This window comes from Lethenteron reissneri, chromosome 52 (genome assembly GCF_015708825.2).
Source record: "Lethenteron reissneri isolate LAM-NWPU_2019-01 chromosome 52, ASM1570882v1, whole genome shotgun sequence".
NCBI lineage: Eukaryota > Metazoa > Chordata > Hyperoartia > Petromyzontiformes > Petromyzontidae > Lethenteron > Lethenteron reissneri.
The window spans coordinates 1,759,370-1,783,574 of NC_083830.1; the positions used below are offsets into that span (position 1 = coordinate 1,759,370).

At 51.0% G+C, this 24,205-nt stretch overlaps 1 protein-coding gene across 1 annotated transcript; it reads left to right on the forward strand.

Moving 5' to 3' along the window:
- The first annotated feature begins 1,416 nt into the window (after nucleotides 1-1,416).
- AMFR (autocrine motility factor receptor) lies at nucleotides 1,417-24,205 on the forward strand. Its single transcript, XM_061573094.1, has 15 exons — nucleotides 1,417-2,042; nucleotides 4,796-4,888; nucleotides 9,979-10,143; nucleotides 11,321-11,473; nucleotides 12,703-12,743; nucleotides 13,392-13,524; nucleotides 14,301-14,434; nucleotides 14,862-14,972; nucleotides 15,190-15,434; nucleotides 16,122-16,225; nucleotides 17,032-17,169; nucleotides 17,658-17,735; nucleotides 18,060-18,318; nucleotides 19,606-19,738; nucleotides 21,120-24,205. Exons 1-15 carry the CDS (start codon nucleotides 1,734-1,736, stop codon nucleotides 21,307-21,309), a joined length of 2,286 nt encoding a protein of 761 aa, XP_061429078.1. The 5' UTR covers nucleotides 1,417-1,733; the 3' UTR covers nucleotides 21,310-24,205.

Below are 24,205 nucleotides of genomic sequence, written 5' to 3' on the forward strand. Positions count from 1 at the left end.
GGTGGTGGTGGTGGGAGGTGGTGGTGGTGGGAGGTGGTGGTGGTGGGAGGTGGTGGTGGTGGGAGGTGGTGGTGGGAGGTGGTGGGAGGTGGTGGTGGTGGGAGGTGGTGGTGGTTGTGGGAGGTGGTGGTGGTGGGAGGTGGTTGGTGGTGGGAGGTGGTGGTGGTGGGAGGTGGTGGGAGGTGGTGGTGGTGGGAGGTGGTGGGAGGTGGTGGTGGTGGGAGGTGGTGGTGGGAAGTGGTGGTGGTGGTGGGAGGTGGTGGTGGGAGGTGGTGGTGGTGGTGGGAGGTGGTGGTGGTGGGAGGGAGGTGGTGGGAGGTGGTGGTGGTGGTGGAAGGTGGTGGTGGTGGGAGGGAGGTGGTGGTGGTGGGAGGGATGTGGTGGTGGTGGGAGGTGGTGGTGGTGGGAGGTGGTGGTGGTGGGAGGTGGTGGGAGGTGGTGGTGGTGGGAGGTGGTGGTGGTGGGAGGTGGTGGTGGGAGGTGGTGGTGGTGGTGGGAGGTGGTGGTGGTGGGAGGTGGTGGTGGTGGTGGGAGGTGGTGGTGGTGGTGGGAGGTGGTGGTGGTGGGAGGTGGTGGTGGTGGTGGTGGGAGGTGGTGGTGGTGGGAGGTGGTGGATCGGCCACTGAACGGCACGGAAAGGTCGTCAGTCCTAGATCGTGGACAAGTGAGTGAGGTTCTTTTCCTTTCCCAATGATTCCGAAAATTCCGCGGCGCGCCCGCCTGCTGCGTTGCCGAGGACACGACAGGGAGGGAGGGAGGGAAACGACGCGAGGTGAACGTGGACAGAGAGCGCCGCTTGCTGTCCAACCACCGCAGTGACACACTCACCACAGTGACACACTCACCGCAGTGACACACTCACCACACTGACACACTCACCGCAGTGACACACTCACCGCAGTGACACACTCACCACAGTGACACACTCACCGCTGTGACACACTCACCGCAGTGACACACTCACCGCACTGACACACTCACCGCTGTGACACACTCACCGCTGTGACACACTCACCACAGTGACACACTCACCACAGTGACACACTCACCACACTGACACACTCACCGCAGTGACACACTCACCGCAGTGACACACTCACCGCACTGACACACTCACCACACTGACACACTCACCACACTGACACACTCACCACACTGACGCCACCACACCGACTACACGCCACTGGCTCTCCGCCGCCACTCACGCACGCCCACGCCAGCAAGAGGCGGCTCCCCCTCCCTCCCTCCTCCCCGCACTCGCAACACGCAAAGAGCTGTGTCTGAGTGCAGCTGTGTGTGTGTAGAGCTGTGTGTGTAGCTGTGTGTGTGTCGCCTTCCCAGCCCTCATCTCCCACACCCCTTCTCCTCCTTCTCGCAGCGAAGTCGCTTGCAGTCGTCCAGATAGCAAGAGACGGCGACTGGACTGTGAAACTGCGTTAGCAGCAAGGCAGAGCAAAGTGGACGACGTTCGCGGCTAGGAATCGAGGCTTAAAACGCGCGGTTGGAAGAGCGGGCACGAGAGGACATTTCGTTGTTTCTGGCGTACAAGACGGATACAAGCAGAGAAGCGAGGGGTTCGTGGGCGAATGTGAAGCCCGCGTCTTGCTGGGCGCACATAGGCGGTGTGGGAAGGGGCTGATTGAGGCAGGGTTGGGAGGCCGCTTCTCGTCTCGCCCCATGGCCTTTTGTTGAACGCCCTCGGTCGGTGTCTTGGTTTTGTCGTCGAGCTCGCGATGCCGATCGCGATCATGGAGCGGCTGCCGCTGCCCACGCTGCAGACGTACGTGGCCACCAGCGTGGGCCTCTTGTCCGTCGGCCTGCTGTCGGCCTACTCGCGGGCCCGTAGGCACCTCGACCACGGCCTCGGCCAGCCCGGCGAGCAGCAGCAGGAAGGCGTCAGTGTCGTCGTTGGCGATGCTGGTGGTGATGGTGATGTTGTTATTGGCGATGGCGGTGATGTTCACGGTGGTGCAGAAGAAGATGTGTCCGGCTTTGCGGGGGTTGTGGCCTTGTCCATGATCAGCGACGTGTGGAGCGTCTGGGTGAGTAGCTGTTACGGTGCTGTGCTTGTCATCGATTGCTGCCGTTGTTGTTGTTGTTGTGTTAGGTTTGTTGTTGTTGCGTGTTACAATTATCACTGCGTTTCAGATCAGATTGAAGGCGTTAGTCCGTCCATTGGTCTGTCTGATAAGCGGGTTGAGTCCGGTTACGATAACTCTCCTAAAGATGGTCCAATATGAACGGAATTTTTATATAAAGGTTGTACTACTATTAGAAATATACCTGACAGAAAACTGTGCAAATCTACCAAAGGGTTGTCTAAAACTTTGAGACTCGTACCAGGGCTAAAGAGACCCGCCACGGCGTGCTGGACCCGCCGGCTGAGGCGCACCCTCCTGGGTAGAGCCACAATCCGAGTCCCGTTGCCTCGTCGCGGCCTACAAAGATTAACTCTCGTAAAACATGATCCAGTTTGAATTAAACGTAAGTATAAAGTTGTTACTATTGGGTACTTTCTCCAATGAAATTAATATCAATTGATCACAGGGTTGCTTGAAACGGAGAGACAAAAAAAACGTCGGGGGGGGGGGGGGGGGGGGAGGGGACCCCCCTTGGCGTCTTCGCCCTGCCGGCCATGGCTTGCCTTCCCCGGCAGAGCCGCTATCCGAGCACCGTGGCCTCGTCGAAGCTTCGTGCCCGGCCTCTGTGATCGCTTCCGTTCTAATCGCTAATTACTCGTTGAAAAGCGTTAAAGAATACGCACAGGCATGGTTTTGTATCCCTTATGTTATTTACAAAACGCAAATCTCATAGATTGTAGGTCCTCGATAAACAGTATGTTGATTGTGATCCAAACTGCGACACGGGTTTGAAGCGTTGTTAATACTGTATAGAGGCAAATATGTTAAAGTGACGGCCAGCCCATCATGATCATGGACCATTGGTTGGACCCATATGCACTTCACCACCACCATATGCCTTCAATACGCAATCGCCCATCTTACATGTTGTACTTTGGCTGAACCTGAACCAACGCGTTATACAACGTAGCCTGCGTGTCCTTCCGCGCCTCCGATTACCACGGTTTGCTACGTACGGTGCGAAAGAAGTTCTACATATGTCTCTGGCTGTCGGAAACACGATTAAGTTATCCTTTGGTTTCAAAGTTAAGGTACAGCAACGTCCTTAGCCCACTCGTACAGACGTCAGCCAATGCGACACAACACGCCTGTTAGATTCTCGTTTATAAAAAGACAGAGACGAATATTCCCGCACAATCTTGGTACAATCGCAGCTAAAAGTGGCCACCAGTAGCGGAGCAGCGGTTCCAGGATCTGAATGAATTTCCTTTAGAAGCTCACAGCGCGTGGAGCGAAACGTCTGACATCATGCCGAACGACACGCGGTATAACGCAAAAGCACACAAACAGTAGCACCACTGGCACTCTGGAATTGTAATCTGATGCAATGTTGGTGGATGCTTGCTTCTCGCACACGCACTCACGTAAAATAATGAGCTCATTGATTTGCCATTGAAGCTTATAGAATTATTTCACACACTTGGCCTGACTACTGTCAGTAGAAGCCGATAATGGTGCTCATTTTGAAAGGAGACCTGCCCCTCTGGTTTTTATAAACCACAACTCGTAAGTGACCACCACACATTGGAATATTTGAGTTGAAACATGATAATCAGAACATCATTAATCGTAATAACGCAACAGATGTGCATGTGTATAACTACAGTGTGATATGTTAATGGAATGCAGCCTGTCCTTGAATTGGCATTCTCTTGGTTTACTTTAGCATTCTGTGAATTGCGTAATGTAATACAGATGATGGCGTTTGGGAAAATACTGGGGTTCACTAAGTTTACTGCGTGTTTTCTTGTATCATGTGGATGTGCTCTGCACAATTTTGTCTCAGACCTGATTGATTTTTACTTTGGCAATTTACACTAACTTGGGAAAAAAGCTCACATTCAACCCACCACGCAGGCTCTTCACATTTTCTCATTCTCCAGTCTCTCCAATTCACGTGCAGCAGGGGATAGGATTAAAAGCATACTTTGCTTTCCCCTGGTATGCACGACGTGGTAAGCTCTCGGTGGCCTCCCAGATGCATAAAAACCTCGGCCGGTCTACATTGTTGAGAGCCGGGCCAGTTGACATGAACCGGCACGGGTTCCAGGTGTCTTGCACGTTCGACTGCTGCTTTGGGTGCCGTCGCTGTTGCAATGGTTAACCACACCGGACTTCTAGAGGTCGCCAATCCAGAGGTCACCGCTTCGGTTCATTATCCCGGTGTGGCAGTCAAAATAATGGTTCAAATTTATTAAATCCCAAACGCGTCCATCCATTCGGTAAGTATACATGGGCACACCGCAGTTAGTTGATCGGCAGGCTGACATGGAAGAGTAGGCCAAAATAGTCTCTAGAGGGGCTGTCTAGAGTTCCCCCCTCCAGCCCGAAGAGGCCCTGCCATCAGCAGTGGCATGAGCAATAAATAGCAGGGACTGCACCATCACCTTCACACACACGAGTGAAATTCCTGATTTGTTTATTATGCCAAGTGCCTTGGTGTAGATTTTCACATTGTAAGTGTTTCAGGTTTCTTGTTGTGTTGTATAACTAATGTCTCGGTGGTCGCTGCGATTAATCTTCACAGCTTTGAATGGGTTGACCTCCGTGACTGCCCTGGCTGTTTGTCTTTGAAGGTTGTAGGTGTTGAGTTTAACTGCGGATTAATTTGTTTGCGTGCGTGCGCGCTTTTGCTGTTCCATCGTGTGCCCCAGATCCTGGTGAATACCGCCTGCTGCCTGCTCATTCTCATCGCCAAGGGGATGCAGTACTTGGTGTTTGGCTCGCTGCGAGTGAGCGAGAGGCAGGTGAGAAAAACAAAACTCTCCCTTAAAGGATCGAGAGTGGATTAGTTGAGAAATTTTACCTATAATTGATGGAGTGATCAATTAGCTACGTAATCGGTTACAGGATCAAAGAAATGGGAGGGACTTTGCTGCGTCTCAGAGGGATCTTAAAGCATAAAAGCTCCCTTTTCCTACAAGCGTTCATTCGTTATATTAGCGTCATCGATAAGCACATACAAAAAGCAACAATATATATATTTTTAGTTTGCACCAAAACCTTGCCCATTGTGGGGGTTACGTTTTTGAAAATAGCCACAATCGGCAAATCCGCGATCCGTAAACTGGAAGGCAAATGGGAAAATTAGGGTTTAGTTCATGGTTCGTCATACGACGCAGTCATCGGTGAAATGAGACCATCAACTTGGTACAATTCCAAACCCGCTTTAATCGCCAGTGGTTGGAGACCGCATTTGAACCCTGTATGCCATAGGTGCTGGCTTTGTGTGCCGCTTAGTGTTAGAGAACAGCCCACGGAAGCGAATACCACAGGAGCTACCTCTGAGATCCCTTCAAGTGACCTCTGATACAGATAATAAGGGGGGCAGCGCTTTCCCAGCTGTTCTGCCATAGTCGCATGACAGGGATATTTTTATAATTGAGCGCAAACTCAAATTTAGAGCGACGTGTTGTTATATGCACACGGTGACTGGACTGTGACCATACTCTTTGGTTTTTTCGGTAAAGTCACGTAGGTAAAAAATATAAAATAAATAAAAACATGAAAACAAATACATTAAATCACGACGTTTCGGGCACAACACAAGCGTCCTTCTTCAGATGGGGACAATGTAGCGAAAGCACAAACGCTTATGTGTGTTTCAGAGATGGCTGTGACGAGGGATTATATAGTCGCCATCTCTTAGACACACTTAAGCGGTTGTGCTTTCGCTACGTTGTTGTACCCACCTGAAGAAGGACGCTTGTGTTGTGCCCAAAACGTCGTGATTTAATTTATTTGTTTTCATTTTTTATTTATTTTATATTTTCTACCTACGTGACTTTACCGAAAAAAAACAAAGAGTATGGATCCTTGCAGTCACGAAAACTTCAAATCTAGAATGGACTGTGACCATTAACTCCGCTACACTTGAGAACCCGGTCCAATCAAGTGCAACTGAAGCCTGCATTCGCTGTCTGCAGTTCTGGCTCCGTGTCTGTCGCTGACACTGTGTTAGCTTCCTGAGCCACCAGGCCGCTATTAACAGCCATCAGTTCATGGTGCGGGCCCGATATTCACCGTTTCCGATCGGTGGGTGAATCGAAAGCGGCACTGTGGCACGCAGAGGGGCTCTAAGGGCTGGAGTTAAAAGTCACTCCCTCCAGGGAATACCGCGGCAGAGGGAATCTCTAATGCTGGGAATGCTGATGCTGTTGATTTGTACAGTGGTGGTGCATCAACACAGTTGACGTGAACTTTGCTCGTCCTATCAGTGCAACCAGAAAGGGCCACGTGGTTACATTTCTCCAAACAGTGCGATTTAGATCTGTGCGCAAATGTTTGTCCACTGTTTGGCCTACAATAAGATAATACTTGCCGTATCAGCATTTAACAAATAACACAGAGTGATTAATTTATCGAAAGACCCCTAAAATATTAGTGAAATGTTATATAGAAAGCATTTTAAGCCTCAGTCTCCACATGCCTCACACCTATTGCCACGGTGGCGAGATGTTAACTGCCTCATCTGGTATACTGGAGGTTGTGGATTTGATCCCAACCCTGATGCCTGTATATTCGTAGTTTGCGTGTTCTTCCCATCGTCGCTTGGATTTTTCTCCGGGTCCTCTGGTTTTTCCCTCCACATTTAAAAACACGCTTTTTAAGTATTTGGCTGCTATACATTTCCACGTAATGATAGGAAACTTCGTTGAGCGATCATTTGTAGCCAGGTCACTTCTGAAAAAGAGCTGTATAGCTCAGTGGGTCTTACCTAGTAAAATAAAAAAAATAGTTTAGTTTATAGTGTAGTTTTATTAACCAAACCGCAATGACCAGCATGGTGAAGTATAGTCAGGCCTTCATCTAGCAGTAAATTGTCAAAGGGAGCTGTACATTATTACTTTTAGTATATTTTAAATTATTGGCTAGGGCAAGGTGATGGAAGTTGCACTGAAATGTCACACCATAGAGCTAAGCTTAGAGCCACAACCCAGCAGGAGTGGGGGCCCGGGGCGAGCAGGGTGAACAGTTTATTTGGTACACTGCATACGTGTGTGTGTGTATATATAGCTCTGTTGAAATTGAACTGGAGCCGTGTTAATTGCAAATTGTGTGTGTATTGAAGATGATGACTACAATTGCCTGTCACGTGAATCATATAAGGCGTGCAACATTCGTTCATGTCTGGAAGTATCCGATTGGCAATAAAGAAGCTGATGGGTAGTTGCAAAGGGTAAATGCATATTTGCTTACTTGAAAATAGTGCAGTGCTTTTTTTCTCTGGTTTGTGTCTCCACTCTGGGCAACACTTTGATTATTATGACGGGTTTTCAATGAAGCGCCCTGGAAAGGGCACTATATAAATAGTAAATAGAATAGAACTGAATCCTTCATGGTGACACAACTTTATATTAAAGCATTGTTCATAACGAATCAAGTTTACAAGAGTTCTAGTGCCCTCCCGTTACGGACGGACGGAGGGATGGACAGACGGAGAGAGCTAATGGATTCATGCTTTTTCAGCTTTTAGTTGGAAAACTATAAAGATCCAGCAGTACAGGGCAGAAAGAGTGGAGGGAGACGGAGGATGGTAGGATGCTGTGGAACGATATTTGAGGACGTGGATGGAGAAGAGGCACAGGATCGAAGTGTTGAGCAGCCCAAACCCACGATTAGCGGGACTGCTGTTAGGGTGGCAGGGTGGTGGCGCAGTGGGAACACTCGTGCCTCGAAGCAAGAAGGCCTTGTGTTCGATTCCTGACCCGGGTGCCTTTCTGTGTCGAGTTTGCATGTTCTCCCCCTGTTCTGCTTGGGGTTTCTCCAGGGTCTGCTGTTTCCGCTCATAGCTAAAAAAACGTCTAATGTAGCTGCTATTGGCCAAACTTGCCAATGTTGATTATAAGTTACCTGCAAGTATTCACTGCAGCAACTTTGCCCCCTACTGCACAATCTTGGCAAGACTCTCCTGAAATAAGAGTTTTGAGACTCTGTGAGGCTTCCCTGGTGAAACAAGTCGGATAATAAGACAAAATAAGTTTGAAAGCCTTAACAAGAGGGTTGGTTTACCCCCAAACTTTCAATTCTCAAAGGGATGCATAATGTTCAGCATTTTGAGATGCAAGTTGCTTGAATGATCCCATGTCAATTTCTGGATGACGTCTTGCGTGGGTCTTTTTGGGAGCTGGCTCGGCACGAATTGCTCGCGAGCCGAGCTCCGGTACCACACGTAGCCCACGTGAACGCACGTATAAATACACCGGCGGGTAACGTAGCTGCTGCGCATCTCCTTCGCAGGAGGGCAAAGCTAAAAATACAGCGGAGAGGTTCGGATGAGTGCATGCACCCCATGTGTACCGCCTGCATCGCGGTTGGGGTGGCCACACTTTCGGTCGTAGTTTTAGTTTGCGATGTGAGTGTCATCCAGGAATTTATTTAGAGCTGCTTTTTGTGTTTGGTTTGTTCTTCCCCCACACCTCCGATTCGCATGGTTGGCTACGTACGGTGCCAAAGAAGTTCAGCACACGTACATGCATGACGATGATGAGTTGCCAAAAATGACCAAGCGTGACGGTGACTTTGACTGCTGTGCAGCAATCGCCAAAGCGCAACTGACCGATGAGGCGAAATTAACGAGTTTGGAACAAAGAGGATAGACTGCAAAAATTGAGCGAAGCTGTTAGAGACGACAATACACTGAGGCAGACCAAGTATAGTATTTGTCTATAGTATGTATATAGAAAGATTGACTGAGTTTACCGATTGGTTGAACTGATACAATTGTTTTTGGGGGGGACAGAGTGCATGACCTGAACACCAACATTGAGTCACTAACAGTGGACAACATTGCTGACTGCCTTAGTCAACTAGACAAACAGAATGACTGTAATGAAATTAATGCAAATATGATCTGAGCAAGAGGCACCAGAATAAGTTCAGGAAGTAAGCTCTATACCTTAGACTAGCCATGACAATAAACACACGTGTATAGATAAGCTACAGTGCAAACATGTGGGAGCAAGAAGCGGCAGACATGTTCGCTACAGGGGAGTAAAGAGGGGGAGTGCAGGAAGGGAATCGATCTGTAGATGAGGGGCCAGGGGATTCCAGAAACGTGAAAAGACTTTTGAGCAAATAAAGCTTTAGCCAGTGAAATTTTTAGTAAAAACTTCAAGTTGGTGGACAGAAAACTGCTTAGATTTTAATAAACGAGACATTTTAAGGAATGAAAACTACGATCCCCATCACTGTAGTGCAAACATCTCGTTCGCTAAATTTTAGGCTGGTGTGCCTCAACCTGTTGTCTTGAGCCATGTTAGATGAATTAGAATTGTTTATTGTAGTCATCGTCTACGTTTAGTCAACGACAACCTGGAGAATTGTAGTCAAGTCTTAGTCTGTGGATTTTATCGAGTCATTCCCTGAGTCGTCGACTAAAGCAGTCGAACGCTTAGTTGACTCTTTGTGTTTACATGTTAGTGTAAGGGGGTGCACATTTCCACCACACAGTGCCTGCTCGACCATTGGGATCACAAGCCTGATGATGCTGATTGCAATCCGTAAATGTTGTGGGTTTACTCTCCAACACCGAGGTAGTAATACATTGAAGCGTTTTATTCACGTGACAGCCTTGCTAATTGGATGTGTCCGGTGGAGGTGGGTGTACGACACATTTACATTTGCGTGCTCGAACCACAAAAACGTTTTCATGAATGAGTTTTAAAATTGGTAAATTAGATTGCAGGTTTCATTGTGAAGTGTCGTACCACTCCCGCGCTGGACACATGGTCTCCCAATGAGAACTATTGCTTTTGTGTTGTGCAACTGGCTTTAAATAGCGCTTCAATGGATTAATTTTAAAGTCGTAAATTCATCATTGCGGTTTGCGTCGCAGCACCTCAAGGACAAGTTCTGGAACTTCGTCTTCTACAAGTTCATCTTCATCTTCGGGGTGCTCAACGTGCAGTCCGTGGACGAGGTGGTGCTGTGGTGCATCTGGTTCTCCGTGCTGGCCTTCATGCACCTGATGGTGCAGCTCTGCAAGGATCGGTTTGAATACGTAAGTCGTCCCTCGCAGCGCTTATCGCTGCAAATGCTACGAAGGAAGTAACAAAAGCTTTTGTAAGGAAGATTTCCGGTCTGTGTCTCCACATGGAAGTGGAACGCAACTCTTTTGATCCCGTTGGGCTATGGTTGGCTTTGCAGACCAGTATCGTGAAGCAGGAATTGTTGAAGCAAGTGAACTCCAGAAGGTTGAAACCGGTCCAGAGTTTGAACGACACAACAATATTTAGCAAAATGCGCAATGTGATCGTTATGGCTCTTATATCGTAGGGAATATCGAAGTATTTCCTTGTTGCAGAAGCACCAGTTCTCACCCAATTGGTTTGTGATGCTTTATTATTTTTATTGTACGGTGTTATTATCATCGTGCATACGGAGTATTTCCAAGCACGTTTTATGCTTGTATATATGTACCTATGTTGAACTTTGCACTGTACGTAGCCAACCGTGCTAAACGCAGGTGTGATTAGCACGATTAGCCCACTTAAATTCGGTTGGATACGTGTGAATCGGTATTCTCTTTTCTCGCCTTTTTATCTCATGAAAATTGAGTGAAGTGTTTAGACAACCATAAGAAAGCATTGGCGCATCAGACGCTTTGTCGGTGCAGTGACAGAAACGGAAGGGGGAAGAACATACTAAACACCAAAAGCAGTTAAATTTTGATTTAAAGCTTTCGTGACTGCAGGGATTCATATTCTTGGTTCTTTCGGTAAAGTCACGTAGAAGGGAAATAATAAAATAATAAAAATATAAAACAATAAAAATTCTCACGACGTTTCGACTGCAACACAAGCAATCATCATCAGGTGTGAAATCCACGGCAAGAAAATGATGATTGCTTGTGTTGCAGTCGAAAGGTCGTGAGAATTTTTGTTGTTTTATATTAATATTATTTTATTATTTTCCTTCTACGTGACTTTACCGAAAGAACCAAGAATACCAAAAGCAGTTCTTAAATAATTAGTTTTCAATCGAGATGATTTAAAAGTGCATATAGTTCAAGTGACTTGCTAATATCGGAAGGAAGAACGTTCCAGACGGCCGCAGAAGCGTATCTGAAAGCGCACGATGCGGTGACCGTCTCTGTTCGATGGCCCAGCTAAAAGCCTCTGGCCTGCGCTGGTTACCCACGAGTCCTAATGCTGCGCTCTCGCCGTGACCCGCCACAGCTCTCCTTCTCGCCCACGACGCCCATGGGCAGCCACGTGCGCGTGCTGTCCCTGCTGCTCGTCATGAAGCTGCTGTGCCTGGCGCTCATGCTGGTGTGCGTGGTCGTGGGGCAGTCACAGGGCATGCACACCTTCTCCTTCATGGCGGCCGAGGTGAGTGGTGGGGTGCCGGTGGGCAAAGCCTCATCTCCTTTCGGCAACTCGATTCATAGGTGCGTCTGGCGTTGGCACCGTTCTTCCAGCGCGAGCCTACCGCGAAGGGAGGCGCTGTGGTTCACGGGGTGGGTATCGTCGCCGGTAGATTCACAGGAGGCGGGCGATGTTGCCGTGTGGTTTTGGAAATTTAGGTCAATTGTGAGTCAGAAAATTTGGCAAATTTGGACAGTGACGCCGACGCACTTCACCGATTTTTTTCGAATAACGTCGTAACCAGACAAGGAGAGCTTTTGGTTCGTGCTCCTGCACTGTTACCCAGGGCAGCCGCCGAGCCTGAACCACAACCTCTGTAACAAGCGGCGACCGCTCTACCGCTCGGTCATCTAACCATCCCTCAGCGTTCTCTATTGTTGCTCATGAAAGGTCTGCACCCGTGGTGAACCTCCTCATCATTCTTCGCGATACAGATTTGCGAACGCGGAGCGATTCACATTAGGCCTTTGTTCGTAAGTTGTGCAGTGTTCTGAAAGGACCCTGTACTCGTTCTCTGCAATGTTGATGTCTTTGTTTTTGTTGTTGCTGCTGTCCTCATGCACCACGGATCTCCCTTGTAAAATAGCCGGGCAGCTGGCTTAACAGCATAATCCGTGTAACAAATCAGATAAACTCAAAGCTGCGGACTGTCTTAAGGCGAGAAGGCAGTGGTGGGTTCTGAGTCCCAGAGTATTTTGCAGCAGGCGGCGTGATGTAGGCTGAGGTCTCGGTGCTTTGCGTGGCAGGGCCGGCAAGGAAATGGCATTGACACTGCGAGGGGAGGGCAGGGGAGTCGATGAAAGGGGAGCAGGGCGGGGAGGCGAGGAGAAGAAAGGGTAGGGGGGGGGGCGAGTCACAAGAGCGGCTCACACAGGCAGTTATGAGAATCATTAGAAACTTGAAACCGTTCAATGAGAGTCACCTTTCGCCTCAAAGCGGAACGGCAGAACGCTTTGCCCGTTGAACTCCACTGCTGGATTTAAACGCCAAATATCGGCAGTAACCGGCCCAGTGCCCACCCGATCCCACTTGGATGAAGTTGGAACTTCAGTGCTCATTTGGCATTCCGGTTTTACCTTCTGGTGATTTCCTCACCACTTCACATTTCGACAAAACTCGCACAGCTACCGGGTGCCAAAGTGCCCCTGCAATGTCCGTTGTTGACAGCAGTTTTTGTTTCTTTGTTTTAACAGTGCCTCCTGGTTGCTTTTAGGACCATGCATGTCCTAATAAGGTATGTGCACTCGCGCGTGTGTGTGTATGTATGCGTGTGCGTGTGGGGAGCGGTAGTGTCGTGGTTATCGTGCTGCACTATGAACCTGGCGACCTAGATTCGATAACTCGCTCAGGTCAACACCAGTGACGATTAACAACTGGTCCTGGGCCTCCCCTAGGTCGACTCGGCCTCAAATAAGTACCTGGTGCGGTGTGTAAACATCGCCACTGGGGAGACAAAGGCGGTCGGTTGTGGTGCTGGCCACCCACCCCCTCGTGTGCCGTGCCGGCCTTCATAGGTGCTCGTTAACAGCACTTGCCCTTAACAGTCTGTTAAGGCTATACGGGGGATCTTGGTCTTATCTTTTGTGTGTGCGTGTGCCGAGTGAGCTTCACTGCACTCGGTGAAGCAAGACAACGTGGGGCAGTCAACCCCTGCTTGACGGGAGATCGCTTCTCTCTGCATCCTGACTTTTATTATTTCTTTATTACTGTCGGGATCCCTTTTCGATGCCTTCGTCAAACAAAATTCGTCAACATTCACACACACAAGCAGAATTACTTTTTATGCCACTGGGCCTCCATCCCAAGCACCGCTGAGAACGGGCAATGGGCGCTGCTGATGTATTGTCGTGGCGTTTCGACGTGTGCGGCGCGTGCCCTGCAGGTATGCCATTCACCTGTGGGACCTCAACCATGAGGGCACGTGGGAGAACAAGAGCACCTACGTGTACTACACGGACCTGATGATGGAGCTCACTCTGCTGTGCATCGACCTCATGCACCACATCCACATGCTGGTAAGAGCTTGCGTACGCGTGCCTGTGAGCGTGTGTGCGCGTGCACTAGGTCGACTCGGCCTCAATTGAGTACTTTGTGTTGTGTGTAAACATGGCCGCTGGGGAGACAAAGGCGGCCAGGCGTGATGCTGTCCACCCACCCCCTCGTGCACTGTGCTGACCTAAATAGGTGCTCGCTAACAGCGCCTTCGCCCACAGTCTGTAAAAGGCTATGTGGGGGATCGTTGTCTGTGTGCGCTAACAGCAATTGCCCCAACAGTCTGCGTGCCTATACTGGGGATAGAACTGGAGCGCTGCATTATGGGTGTATACCAAGTGCGCAAAGATGCATGGAGAGGCGAATGCTTGGAATTACACTGGGAGACGGAAAGAGGGGCCGTTAGAGACGTCATGTTGACTGCTTGCGAAGGTGGGCTAGGGCAGGACGGGTCGCCGGTAGGGACGATGGCCGATGGTCGAGACTAACGGCTGAGTGGCAGTTAAAGGAGGGAATGCGCGCCCCACGTAACCTCCACCGTGGAGATGGGGCCATGACATTGGCTCGTCTTTTGCAGCTAAGTGGACTGTTGCGTCGCAAGACAGTTGGCACTGCCTCGTTGAAGAGTATTTGGCTGATGTAAATGTGCACGTGATTAGCCACTTCGTTGGGCTATCGTTTGTGGCCAGGTCGCTTCTGAAAACGAGCGATGTAGCTCAGTAGGGGCTTAACTGGTAAAAATAACTAACGGAGACGATCGTCGCCCGCCCTGGCACCGTGTCTCTGCCGTGACTCGCAGCTCTTTGGGAACATCTGGCTGTCCATGGCGAGCCTCGTGATCTTCATGCAGCTGCGGTACCTGCTGCATGAGGTGCAGCGCCGCATCCGGCGGCACAAGAACTACCTGCAGGTCGTCGGCAACATGGAGGCCAGGTGAGGGACGGCCGTGCGCGGCGTGGGAGGCTCGCGCGTACGCTGAACACGTGGCGAGCGAGTGTGGGAGTGCGTGCGTATGTTGGCACGTTGGGGGGCACTCGCTCTATCTGATGTTGCCCCCCCCCAATCGCACCTATTCATATGCCAACACTAACCCACGACTCAAAAGTAGTGGCCCTGCCTGTTTCCCGTATCGTGAGTCGTTACCCGAGGCCAGAACATTTATAACCACGGACTAATATCCCGATTTTCGCAATTTTTTGGACAATAGAACAGACTTTGTGAAACGACCGGGACTGTCCCGCTCAAACCGGGATATGCGGTGTCTTTAGCTCGTATGTGGTTTGTGTCGCCCGTGCAACCGTGGTCTCCGCGCCCCTGACTGACCACTCGTGCCCACGTCACTTCCTTCTCCGGGAGCCAGGTTCGCGGCCGCCACTTCGGAAGAGCTGGCGTCCAACAATGACGATTGCGCCATCTGCTGGGACTCCATGCAGTCGGCGCGCAAGCTGCCCTGCGGGCACCTCTTCCACAAGTGAGCCGAGGGCAGCAGCTAGCGGGAGATCCTAACGAGGCAGCAGTCGCCCCCTGGGTTCGACTCCTCTTCCGCACGCCACCCAGTGCTTTTTATGTTTAGTTGTCCTGCTCCCGCACCTCCGATTAGCGAGGTTGGCTACGTACGGTGTGAAAGAAGTTCGCTGTACACACAACAAACGTCTTTGCCGCGCGGCGTGTGTCCGTGGTATGGCCAGCGCGTGCCTGCGCTCGTGGCTGGAGCAAGACACGTCGTGCCCCACCTGCCGGATGTCGCTGAACATCAACGGCGGCGGCGGTGGCGGCGGCGCGGGCGTGGCAGGCGTCGGAGAGCACGGGGCGCGCGGGGTAGGGGGGGCTGCCACGCGCGACAACATGGCCCCCCTGGACGACGCGATGGCCGGAGAGGTCGGGGACGACGGGCCCCGCATCAACCAGCGCAATCACTTCTTCCACTTCGATGGTGCGGGCAGCACGGGCTCCCTCCCGGGCTTCAGCCTTGGCGCTGGGTGTCGCCCGCAGGAGCCCATCAACACATTTGTTGATTGCACATTTTTTTTGTAAAGCCGTCCGATGTGTTTTTTTTTTTGTGCCACGTGTTGTTGAGCGTAATGCATGTTCATTTCCTGAAGTAGCTTCCAGCGTGTGGGGTGAAACGTCGGACGTCATGCAGAGCTACACGCGGTACAGACCGAAAACACGTCGGAGAGCCTTGCAGCACGAATGTGAAAACCTACGCGTAAAATCATTCTAAATACCCTTCCAAATCACCATCGAAGAACTCTGAACTTTGGAAGAGTGGCAACCACTTCTAGGATGAGAGTTGATGTAATTATAGAGTCGAGAGATTCTTAATCTTCGTGAGAATTGGACATGAGAGTTTTAGGATTCACGATTTCATCGGCGAGAGTTGCCCAGCTTTATACCAAGGCTCTCGAAACACTGCAAGCTAAAGAGCATCCTTATACCTGCCCGATAACCACAAACCACGGTGATGAAGAAGTAGATAATTGTAAAAGGAAAGGACCTGACTACTGAATGAGGTTAAAATGCATTTACAATTCTTCTGTGAATTGAAACGAGGATCTGATTTAGAAGTCAGACTTGCTGACGGTGCTGACGAATGACGTCGCCTTACTCCCCCCCACAGGATCGCGAATCGCGAGCTGGCTGCCGAGTTTCTCCGTGGAAGTGATGCACAGCTCCAATCTCATCGGCCTCCCACCCGTCACCAACTCCCAGATCAACACCATGGTAGCCCCCACTCCGTGTTGCGCCGCACTTTCATGGAGACCCAGACGGTCGAAACCGGTTCGGAGGTGGAAAAGTCACTTGCAGTGTTGAAAACTATCTGTGCAAATCACTCGATTGGGATGACACGGAGCAAGAACGCATCCCCACACCGCCCCCCCTCTACTGCGGAAACTTGGCAGGACCCTCCTGAATAAGAGTCCCGAATAAAGCTTTCCTGGGTAAACAAGCAAACTACTACTACTCCTAATCATCACTGGTTTTCCCCATTTTACAAATTTCGTAGATTTTTTAATTCTCCTCTGTTTTGTGTTACAGTATTTTTGTTTCTAAAGGCATTCTGGTCGTTTTAAAATTGGTGCATTTTTATATTTGAAACCGCATCTTTGGGCCAGAACAAGAAAACCAGTGACGATCGATACGTTTGCTTGGCTTCCACAGAATCATGCCTGCGAGACTCTGTTATTCACATTTTATGCAAATGAGAGCCAGATTACACACCGAGCAGAACGTACGTGGAACTAGCGCAAACGAGACGGTCTCCCCATTGAATTGCAACCAAATTGTGACAATTCATATGATGGGGGTGGTGGTGGTGAATGGTTGGCAGTGAATCATTACATGCTTAGCACATGCATCTGTAAACATGACCGTGGAGGGTTGGGCACTGCCTGTGTTGTGAATTCCTCATTGTAGAGATGATGGTACTCGGCTGTAACCCTGCAATGGTGGTAACCTGGGGGTCTGTGCGTGTGTCTGTGCGTGCGTGCGTGTGTGTGCGTGCGTGTTTGTGTGTACGTGTTGTGCAGGCACACCAGATCCAGGCCATGTTCCCGCAGGTGCCGTACCACGCCATCCTGCAGGACCTGCAGCTCACGCGCTCGGTGGAGGTGACGACGGACAACATCCTTGAGGGTCGCATCACCGTGCCCTTCCCCATGCAGCAGGTGGGGGGCTCGGGGCTGGCGTCACGCACAGCGCGCGGCGTTCGACGCGCGGCCCGCTCACGAAATCGCCGATGGCAATATTTTGCGAGCAGCCGAGCGTTTGGCTATTTTGTTCATCGTGCGGCGACTTTGAGAGGACAACGATCGCGTGATGCGTGACGACGTGTCAGGCTGCTCACGGCTAGTTGAATAACAGACCCCGCGGTCAGTAATCGATTAATTAAAGTACGTGACAGCTCGGCTTTATTTAATTGAATCCAGTCGGGTGGTGCTGAGTGGTAAAATTACCCGGCTCCCAAATCCGAACTGGAGGCAAACTCAGCCAATCATCTCTTCAGGGTCATTCAATTGAGTAACACTTACGGTGGTCGTGTAACGGTCAGAATGACCGCCACCGTAGGGTGGGTTCAGCGTGACCAGGAAGAAACCGTGTTCAGCAGCTGACTAAATACGTGGCACGTGTCCTGTATGTTCCCTTGTCCCCTTAGAGACAAGAACCTGCTGGAGGGGTTCGGTTTGGGGGGCCCGAGAGCCCCCTAGCATCGGATACAGGCTCCCTACTGCAGGTATTTCCAATTACCAGCAGTTTTGATTGGCTGCGTGTGTGTGTGTGTGCTGGATTTTGTGAGGCGCACACAAGTCCTTGAGAGATCTCGACACAGTCCCATCATCAGTGAGCTGCTCCAGCAGGCGAGGCTGTGCTGGCTGGGTCACGCAGCCTTCATGCCCAACCACCGCACGCCCAGGCAGCTTCTATTTGGCTGGATAGAGGGGGCTCAACGAGCGCGGATCGGGCTGGAGAAGAGATGGAGCTGACATTTCGTCGAAGCACGGAGGGAGCGAATCGCCTAATAGCTCTCGTCCCTTGCGACCCTCCCCCCGCGTCCCAGACGGCCGCCTCCAGGGCCGACCTCTCGAGCTTCTCTCCGCCCGCCGAGCGCCCGTCGGAGCCGGACAAAGCGACGGGCGAAGACGGCGGCGGTGGCGGCGACGACTCGGCCTACCTGCTGGCTGCCAGCGCCGACAAGGAAGAGGACGACATGCGGTCAGCAGCCGCTGGCGCCGCCACCAATCGCGAGCGATTCCCCGGGAGCCCGCGCTTCCCCCCGGCCGGTCTCGGCGCTCGCCATGACGACTCGGCCGGCAGAGGTGGGTTTCGGTGTGCACCAGTGATCTTGTATTGCGGGTGATGCGGTGGGGAGGTGGATGAGTGGTCTGGTTGATGTTGTGGTCATGGGGCTTGTTTGACCACACTTGGATGGTGCTGGTTGGTGGAAGGTCGGTAAACACATAATAGATACAAATTTTGAATTTCCATGCAATTACCAATAAACGGTTAAGAAATCAAATGAACAACTGTAATTGTATCTTGACTTAAAGCTTTCGTGACTGCAGGATTTCATATTCTTTGGGTCTTTCGGTAAAGTCATGTAGATACGTTTGTTTATTATATTTGTATTAATTTGAACCTATCTACGTGACTTTACCGAAAGACCCAAAGAAAACTGTAATTGTGTTACCATGTTGGTGTAAGTGAACTCTGGTTGTGTGACTCATGCAATCGTGTGAGTGCAAGTAAAAGGTAAAGCTGCAACCCAGAAATGTTATTAGCTCTGGCAGAAGGACATCAATTGGACGGAGCTCGATCTCGGTGGTCAGGCATCTTGGCAAGACGTGGGCATACCCACACTTGATCCCACTACTCGTGACCTGCCAATTGACTGTCACGGACCATTTTACAAAACTTCTGGGTAGACAGAAGCAATGGGGTGGGCAAGGGGAGGGGGGTCTGCAGTGGTTTGGGGTAGCTTAAGAAACTTGCACCATTGTTTCTGCTCTCACACCGGGAGGATGAACTGAAGCAGCGATCTCTGAATTGCAAGTCCAGCTTGGTGACCGTTAGACCTCGACTGCAGCAGCATCAGTAGTATCAGCAGTTGTAATAACAGCAGCAGCTTCAGCAGTAGCAGCAGCAGCTGCAGCAGCAGCAGTATCAGCAGTTGTAATAACAGCTGCAGCAGCAGCAGTATCAGCAGTAGTAATAACAGCAGCAGCTGCAGCAGCAGCAGTATCAGCAGTCGTAATAACAGCAGCAGCAGCAGTATCAGCAGTAGTAATAACTGCAGCAGCAGCAGTATCAGCAGTCATAATAACAGCAGCAGCTGCAGCAGCAGCAGTATCAGCAGTCGTAATAACAGCAGCAGCTGCAGCAGTATCAGCAGTAGTAATAACAGCAGCAGCTGCAGCAGCTGCAGCAGCAGTATCAGTAGTAGTAATAACAGCAGCAGCTGCAGCAGCAGTATCAGCAGTCGTAATAACAGCAGCAGCTTCAGCAGCAGTATTATCAGCAGTATCATCAGCAGCAGTATCAGCAGCATGCGATCGAGGAGGGGCTCCACTGTGAGTGATGCGCGAGTGCCGTGCGCTCGTTTGCAGGAGTGGACGATGCCGCGGCGGGCGTGGCGAGACCCGAGTGCGAGACGACGGGCGGGCGCTTCTCCAAGTCGGCGGAGGAGCGGCACCGCATGCTGCAGCAGCGCAAGGAGCAGCTCGTGTGCCAGGCGCGCAGGCGAGTGCCGCTCGCTCGTGACGAGCCGGGGCCATGCACGCCACGCCACGCCCCCCCCTCCCCCATCCCTTCTGGGGGGCGCTCCCCTACGTTGTGGCGGGTAGTGGAGTTCACCGCTTGGTGCAGAGGTTCACGGTTTGAATGTCACCGCGGCAAAATTATTTGGTTTTTCTCAAGTTGATGAAAAGGAACGGTTGTCGGTTTTTTATTTGATGTGAACGGTTTTCAAGCAGACAGTGAGTATGAAACAAGCTTTAAATTAATAGACAGACTCAAACAAATAATATGTCTTACTCTTTGGTTCTTTCGGTAAAGTCACGTAGATATAAAGTAAAATAAAATAGATCATGACGTTTCGGGAAAGCTTTCCCACCTGATGACGGACGCTTGTGTTGCGCCCGAAACGTCATGATCTATTTTATTTTCTACCTACGTGACTTTACCGAAAGAACCAAAGACTATGGATTCCTGCAGTCACGAAAGCTTCAAATCAATCCATAACCTGATTTATAGTAAAACTAGCATAAGTACCCGGCGTTGCCCGGGTGAAAAATATATTTCTTAATAACCTTACATATATACACAGATGGGCTGCTACCCCTGCCCCCCCCCCCCCAGCCACGATCTCCTCGGCCGCTGTGCAGTAATATGTACGGCCTATAGTGTGGTGGGGTGTCGAGGCCTAGTACCGTGCAGAGCCTCCGGCCTCGCTTAAATTGCCCACCCGGCTGAGGCTGGGTACGGGTGCCATTCCCCCCCCCCCCCCCGCGCTACAATAATACTGTCTAATCGCTATAATTTATTATCTACCGACCCTATAATAGTAATTGCACACATTGTGTGGGGGGGAGTGAAGAGGACGTGAAACTTTGATGAATTTACCTCAGAGTCGCGTGGTCTACCGACCCTATAATAGTAATTGCACACATTGTGGTGGGGGGGGAGTGAAGAGGACGTGAAACTTTGATGAATTTACCTCAGAGTCGCGTGTTAATGCATGCGCATATTTTTAACGGGAATTAAAAATGGCGTCCACCCCGCAGCGAATGCGTCGCTACCCGTTGCCAGGGGCAACCGCCGTCCAATGAAACTGCGTATGGTCCGGCGACACACACACACACAGACAGACAGACAGACAGATTTGCGATTTTATATATATAGATAACATCCTAGGTTGTGACCGGAGAACTGCATCACAGGAAAGCCAATAACGTCCACGAGTGACCGTGCCAGGCGCCAGTGTAACTTCTGCTTTACCGGTGCGATGTGTCTGTCACACCACTAACGGGCGCTCGCTAACAACGCTTGCCCACGTGGTCTATGCTGCTCACCTTGGCGGCTTTGTCTCTCTCTTTGTGTGTGTGTGCACGCGCGGCCACAGAAAGTACCTGGTTCGGCCGTCGATAGAGTGGGGCGCGGAGGGAGGCATGGGAGGCACGGGGAACGTGGAGATGGAGCGCGCAGACCCGGCCTCCGTGCGCAGACGCACGCTGGCAGCCGCCATCAGCAACCGACTCCCACACAGACACTCGCACCCACCGCACCCACCGCACCCGCCACACCCGCAGTGAGCCGTGCGTGCGTGGTGGCAGTCGTACCCCAATTTCCACTGGCACATCCAGAATCAGAATCTTTATTTCGACTGCAGGAGAAATCCGATGAGCTAAGAAGCTCCTTTTCAAAGATGTCCAGTAGGGGTGGGTAGGCCGAGCTAGGATGGGTGGGGGGGGGCCCTCACGGTATGGGTGGTTTTCCGCTGACCGTTTGCCGTGCCGATCCGGAACCAAACCGTGCAACGCTGGCCTTGCAAGACACCTGAACCTGGCACGGGGGCCTTGAAAGGCCAGGGGCGGGGGGAGTTCTTGATGCGTTCATTGCGAGGGATTTCAGTCAATGCAACCCAAATCCAGCGACATCGCTTTGTCTACATGCATTGTCAGTGTAAAAACCACCTGGCACCTTCGGGGCCACGTGCAGGCTGACTCGGCACAGCCCCGGCACAGCTCGGATGTACATTGGAAAAGAGGTATTGGTGGCCACCTCGCTGCACAAGCACACTAGCCCACAGTCGTAGCTACACGTTGACAAACTCTAGCACATACAACAGGAGTACCTTCGGAGTGTATAAAAATGCACACACAAACGAGAGCACTGTTGGTCTGTCCGGACTGTTGTTGTGAGGGCGATTTGCGAGCGCCTGTTACAACCAGAACGATGATGGGGTCGGTGCGACCAGTGCCATGTCTGGCAATGTTCGTTTTCCCTACTGCCCATGTTAACCAAGTGTTCATTTACGACTGAGTCGACTAAGGTGAGATTCAGGCCAAGAATTGAACCCAGGTTTATGGGATTTTTAAGGTAGTGCACTGCCCACTGCAGCGCCACTCAATTAATACGTAGCACACACACATGCTGAGTGGTACAGCGAGCATTACTTATATAACTGCATTAGCCCACGCTGATGTTTTACTTTTCTACCAACTCGTAGTGCTTCTACGTTGATCTCGACTGCTAGCTGCATTTAATTAGCACCGTCCTGGGCGGTGCAGGTGTAGCCCAGCCCTCGTGTGCAACCGCGTGCGGAGCGATCGCCACTGCTGCGGTGGTCATGGTGACGGTGGCGGCTTTAACTCTCGGACTGCGTTGCTTTGTTTCACGCGGTGATCTGGTGGCTGTGCACAGGGACGTCGTAACGCGGGCCTGCCCCCCCCTCCTGCCCCTGCCTGCCCCCGGCGGTGCCCAGCACACCCCGGCGCGATTTGGTTTTTTTTCGCCGTTGCTGTCTGCAGGCTGTCAATAACGCCGTGGCCTTAAAGTTAACCATATAATAGGCGATGCTTCGGGCGACGGCGTTTCTTCATAGCACATCGTACATTTGCAATGAAGAACGGCCATTTCCGGAAACGTCACCTGTTGTATATTTTTATTTTAAGGCCGCTGTTAACGACCACCGGTGTGTCGAGTTGTTTTTGTTGTCTGTGCGTGTGCTACCACTGCCAACGCAGCAGCAGCAGCATCGCCAGATGTCGCGAGCGTGTGATCAGTGCCACCCGGTTGCACCGCGTTACCCCCACAGCAGCGAGCGATTAACACGATCACGCAGCGCTAACGATCGCAGATTCCGGCTCCGTCCTGCGTCACGGGAACCGCTTCCCTCCCCGGCCGGGGAGGAGACGCAAAGAGATGCAGGGGGCGTCTGTGCACATTCCCCGACGCCGTGAATTACATTTTTGACTCGGAAAAGCGCGACTCGTCATTTCAACTCTTGGCCATGGCTTAAAGAGGCGCGACCCTCGCGGCGTTTGGAGGCGTCGAGCTCGAACCTCGTGTGCGCGCTGTAACGTACCCAACGACAATGGCAATCTGTGCGCTACTCTCATGGGATTCCGTTGGAGTGTTGCGGAGAGCGGTGAACTTTCAAGCTCCCGTGCTTCATCCGCTACCTGGCGCTCCATCCGCGATCTGGATTTTATGGAAAATCTGTAGTCAGTACGAGCACAGTGATAGGTCACTTATGTAAGTATAAAGTAAATATGCTGAATTTAAACGCGCTGTACAGAGTTACGTGTACCGGCGGTAACGCACGCCGTTCCGAGTCGTGTGCCGGTCTTGCTTTTCGCTTGTGGTGTCATATATGACCTAACCATTGCAACGCACCCCTTTGTACAGACTATGAAAACAAGTGTATTTTTGTTCTACTGTTATTGTTTTTTTCTCATTGTTTCTCGAATAGAGGGATGGTTAATTGTAGATAAACGTAAAAATTTGGGTTTTGATTTTTATATTATTTTGTTTTGGACGCGGTTCGGACCCCAATAAATTTGCCTTATTTCAACCCTGTGCCTTTTAATCGATGTAAACTACCGCAATTCATTTTGGCGTCGCACATTCATTCATTATTTAACTTGTGTGTTCGCCAAATGAAATACCGGTACTGTACATAAAAGGAAGCGGCCAGTGTTTTGATGATTAGACACTAAGTAACTTTTACAAAAAATAATACCGACTTAAATTCACTCTTAAGTCAAAACGTCCAAGGGTCTCTCCCTGCTACAATGGGTGTCAGGTGGTGTTCATGCCCTGTAGGTTGTCGCGGTCGCGCTGTGTAGCTCCGATGGGTGTCGAGATGTCCCCGACGCTTCAGAAGAAGCTCTCGGCACGTTGTCCAAAACGTCGAACCACGCCACACAACCTGAACACGAGCGTGGGGGGCAGTTATTTTCTAAACAGGAAATCCATTGTTGACTCACTCCACATGGCAGTGCTCATTATACCAACCGCTGGAGTAATTCTGGGCCGAGTTAACCGCCAACCAGGATTTGAACTTGTGACCTTCAGATTGCCGACCGAGCACTTGAGCCACAGCGCCACCCGACCAGCCTGAACTCCGCTAACGCAAGTTCGTGTTAGACCATTGCTGTTCGTGGCTACTGTTGGAAAGGAATGTAATAAATAAGCCCGTGCGTA

Bases quoted from the DNA above. Each gene is read 5' to 3' on its own strand.
- AMFR (XM_061573094.1), top strand. From the start codon at position 1,734: ATGCCGATCGCGATCATGGAGCGGCTGCCGCTGCCCACGCTGCAGACG. The intron at 10,144-11,320 runs GTAAGTCGTCCC...GACCCGCCACAG, and splicing joins GCAAGGATCGGTTTGAATAC to CTCTCCTTCTCGCCCACGAC. The intron at 15,435-16,121 runs GTGCGGGCAGCA...TCCCCCCCACAG, and splicing joins TCACTTCTTCCACTTCGATG to GATCGCGAATCGCGAGCTGG.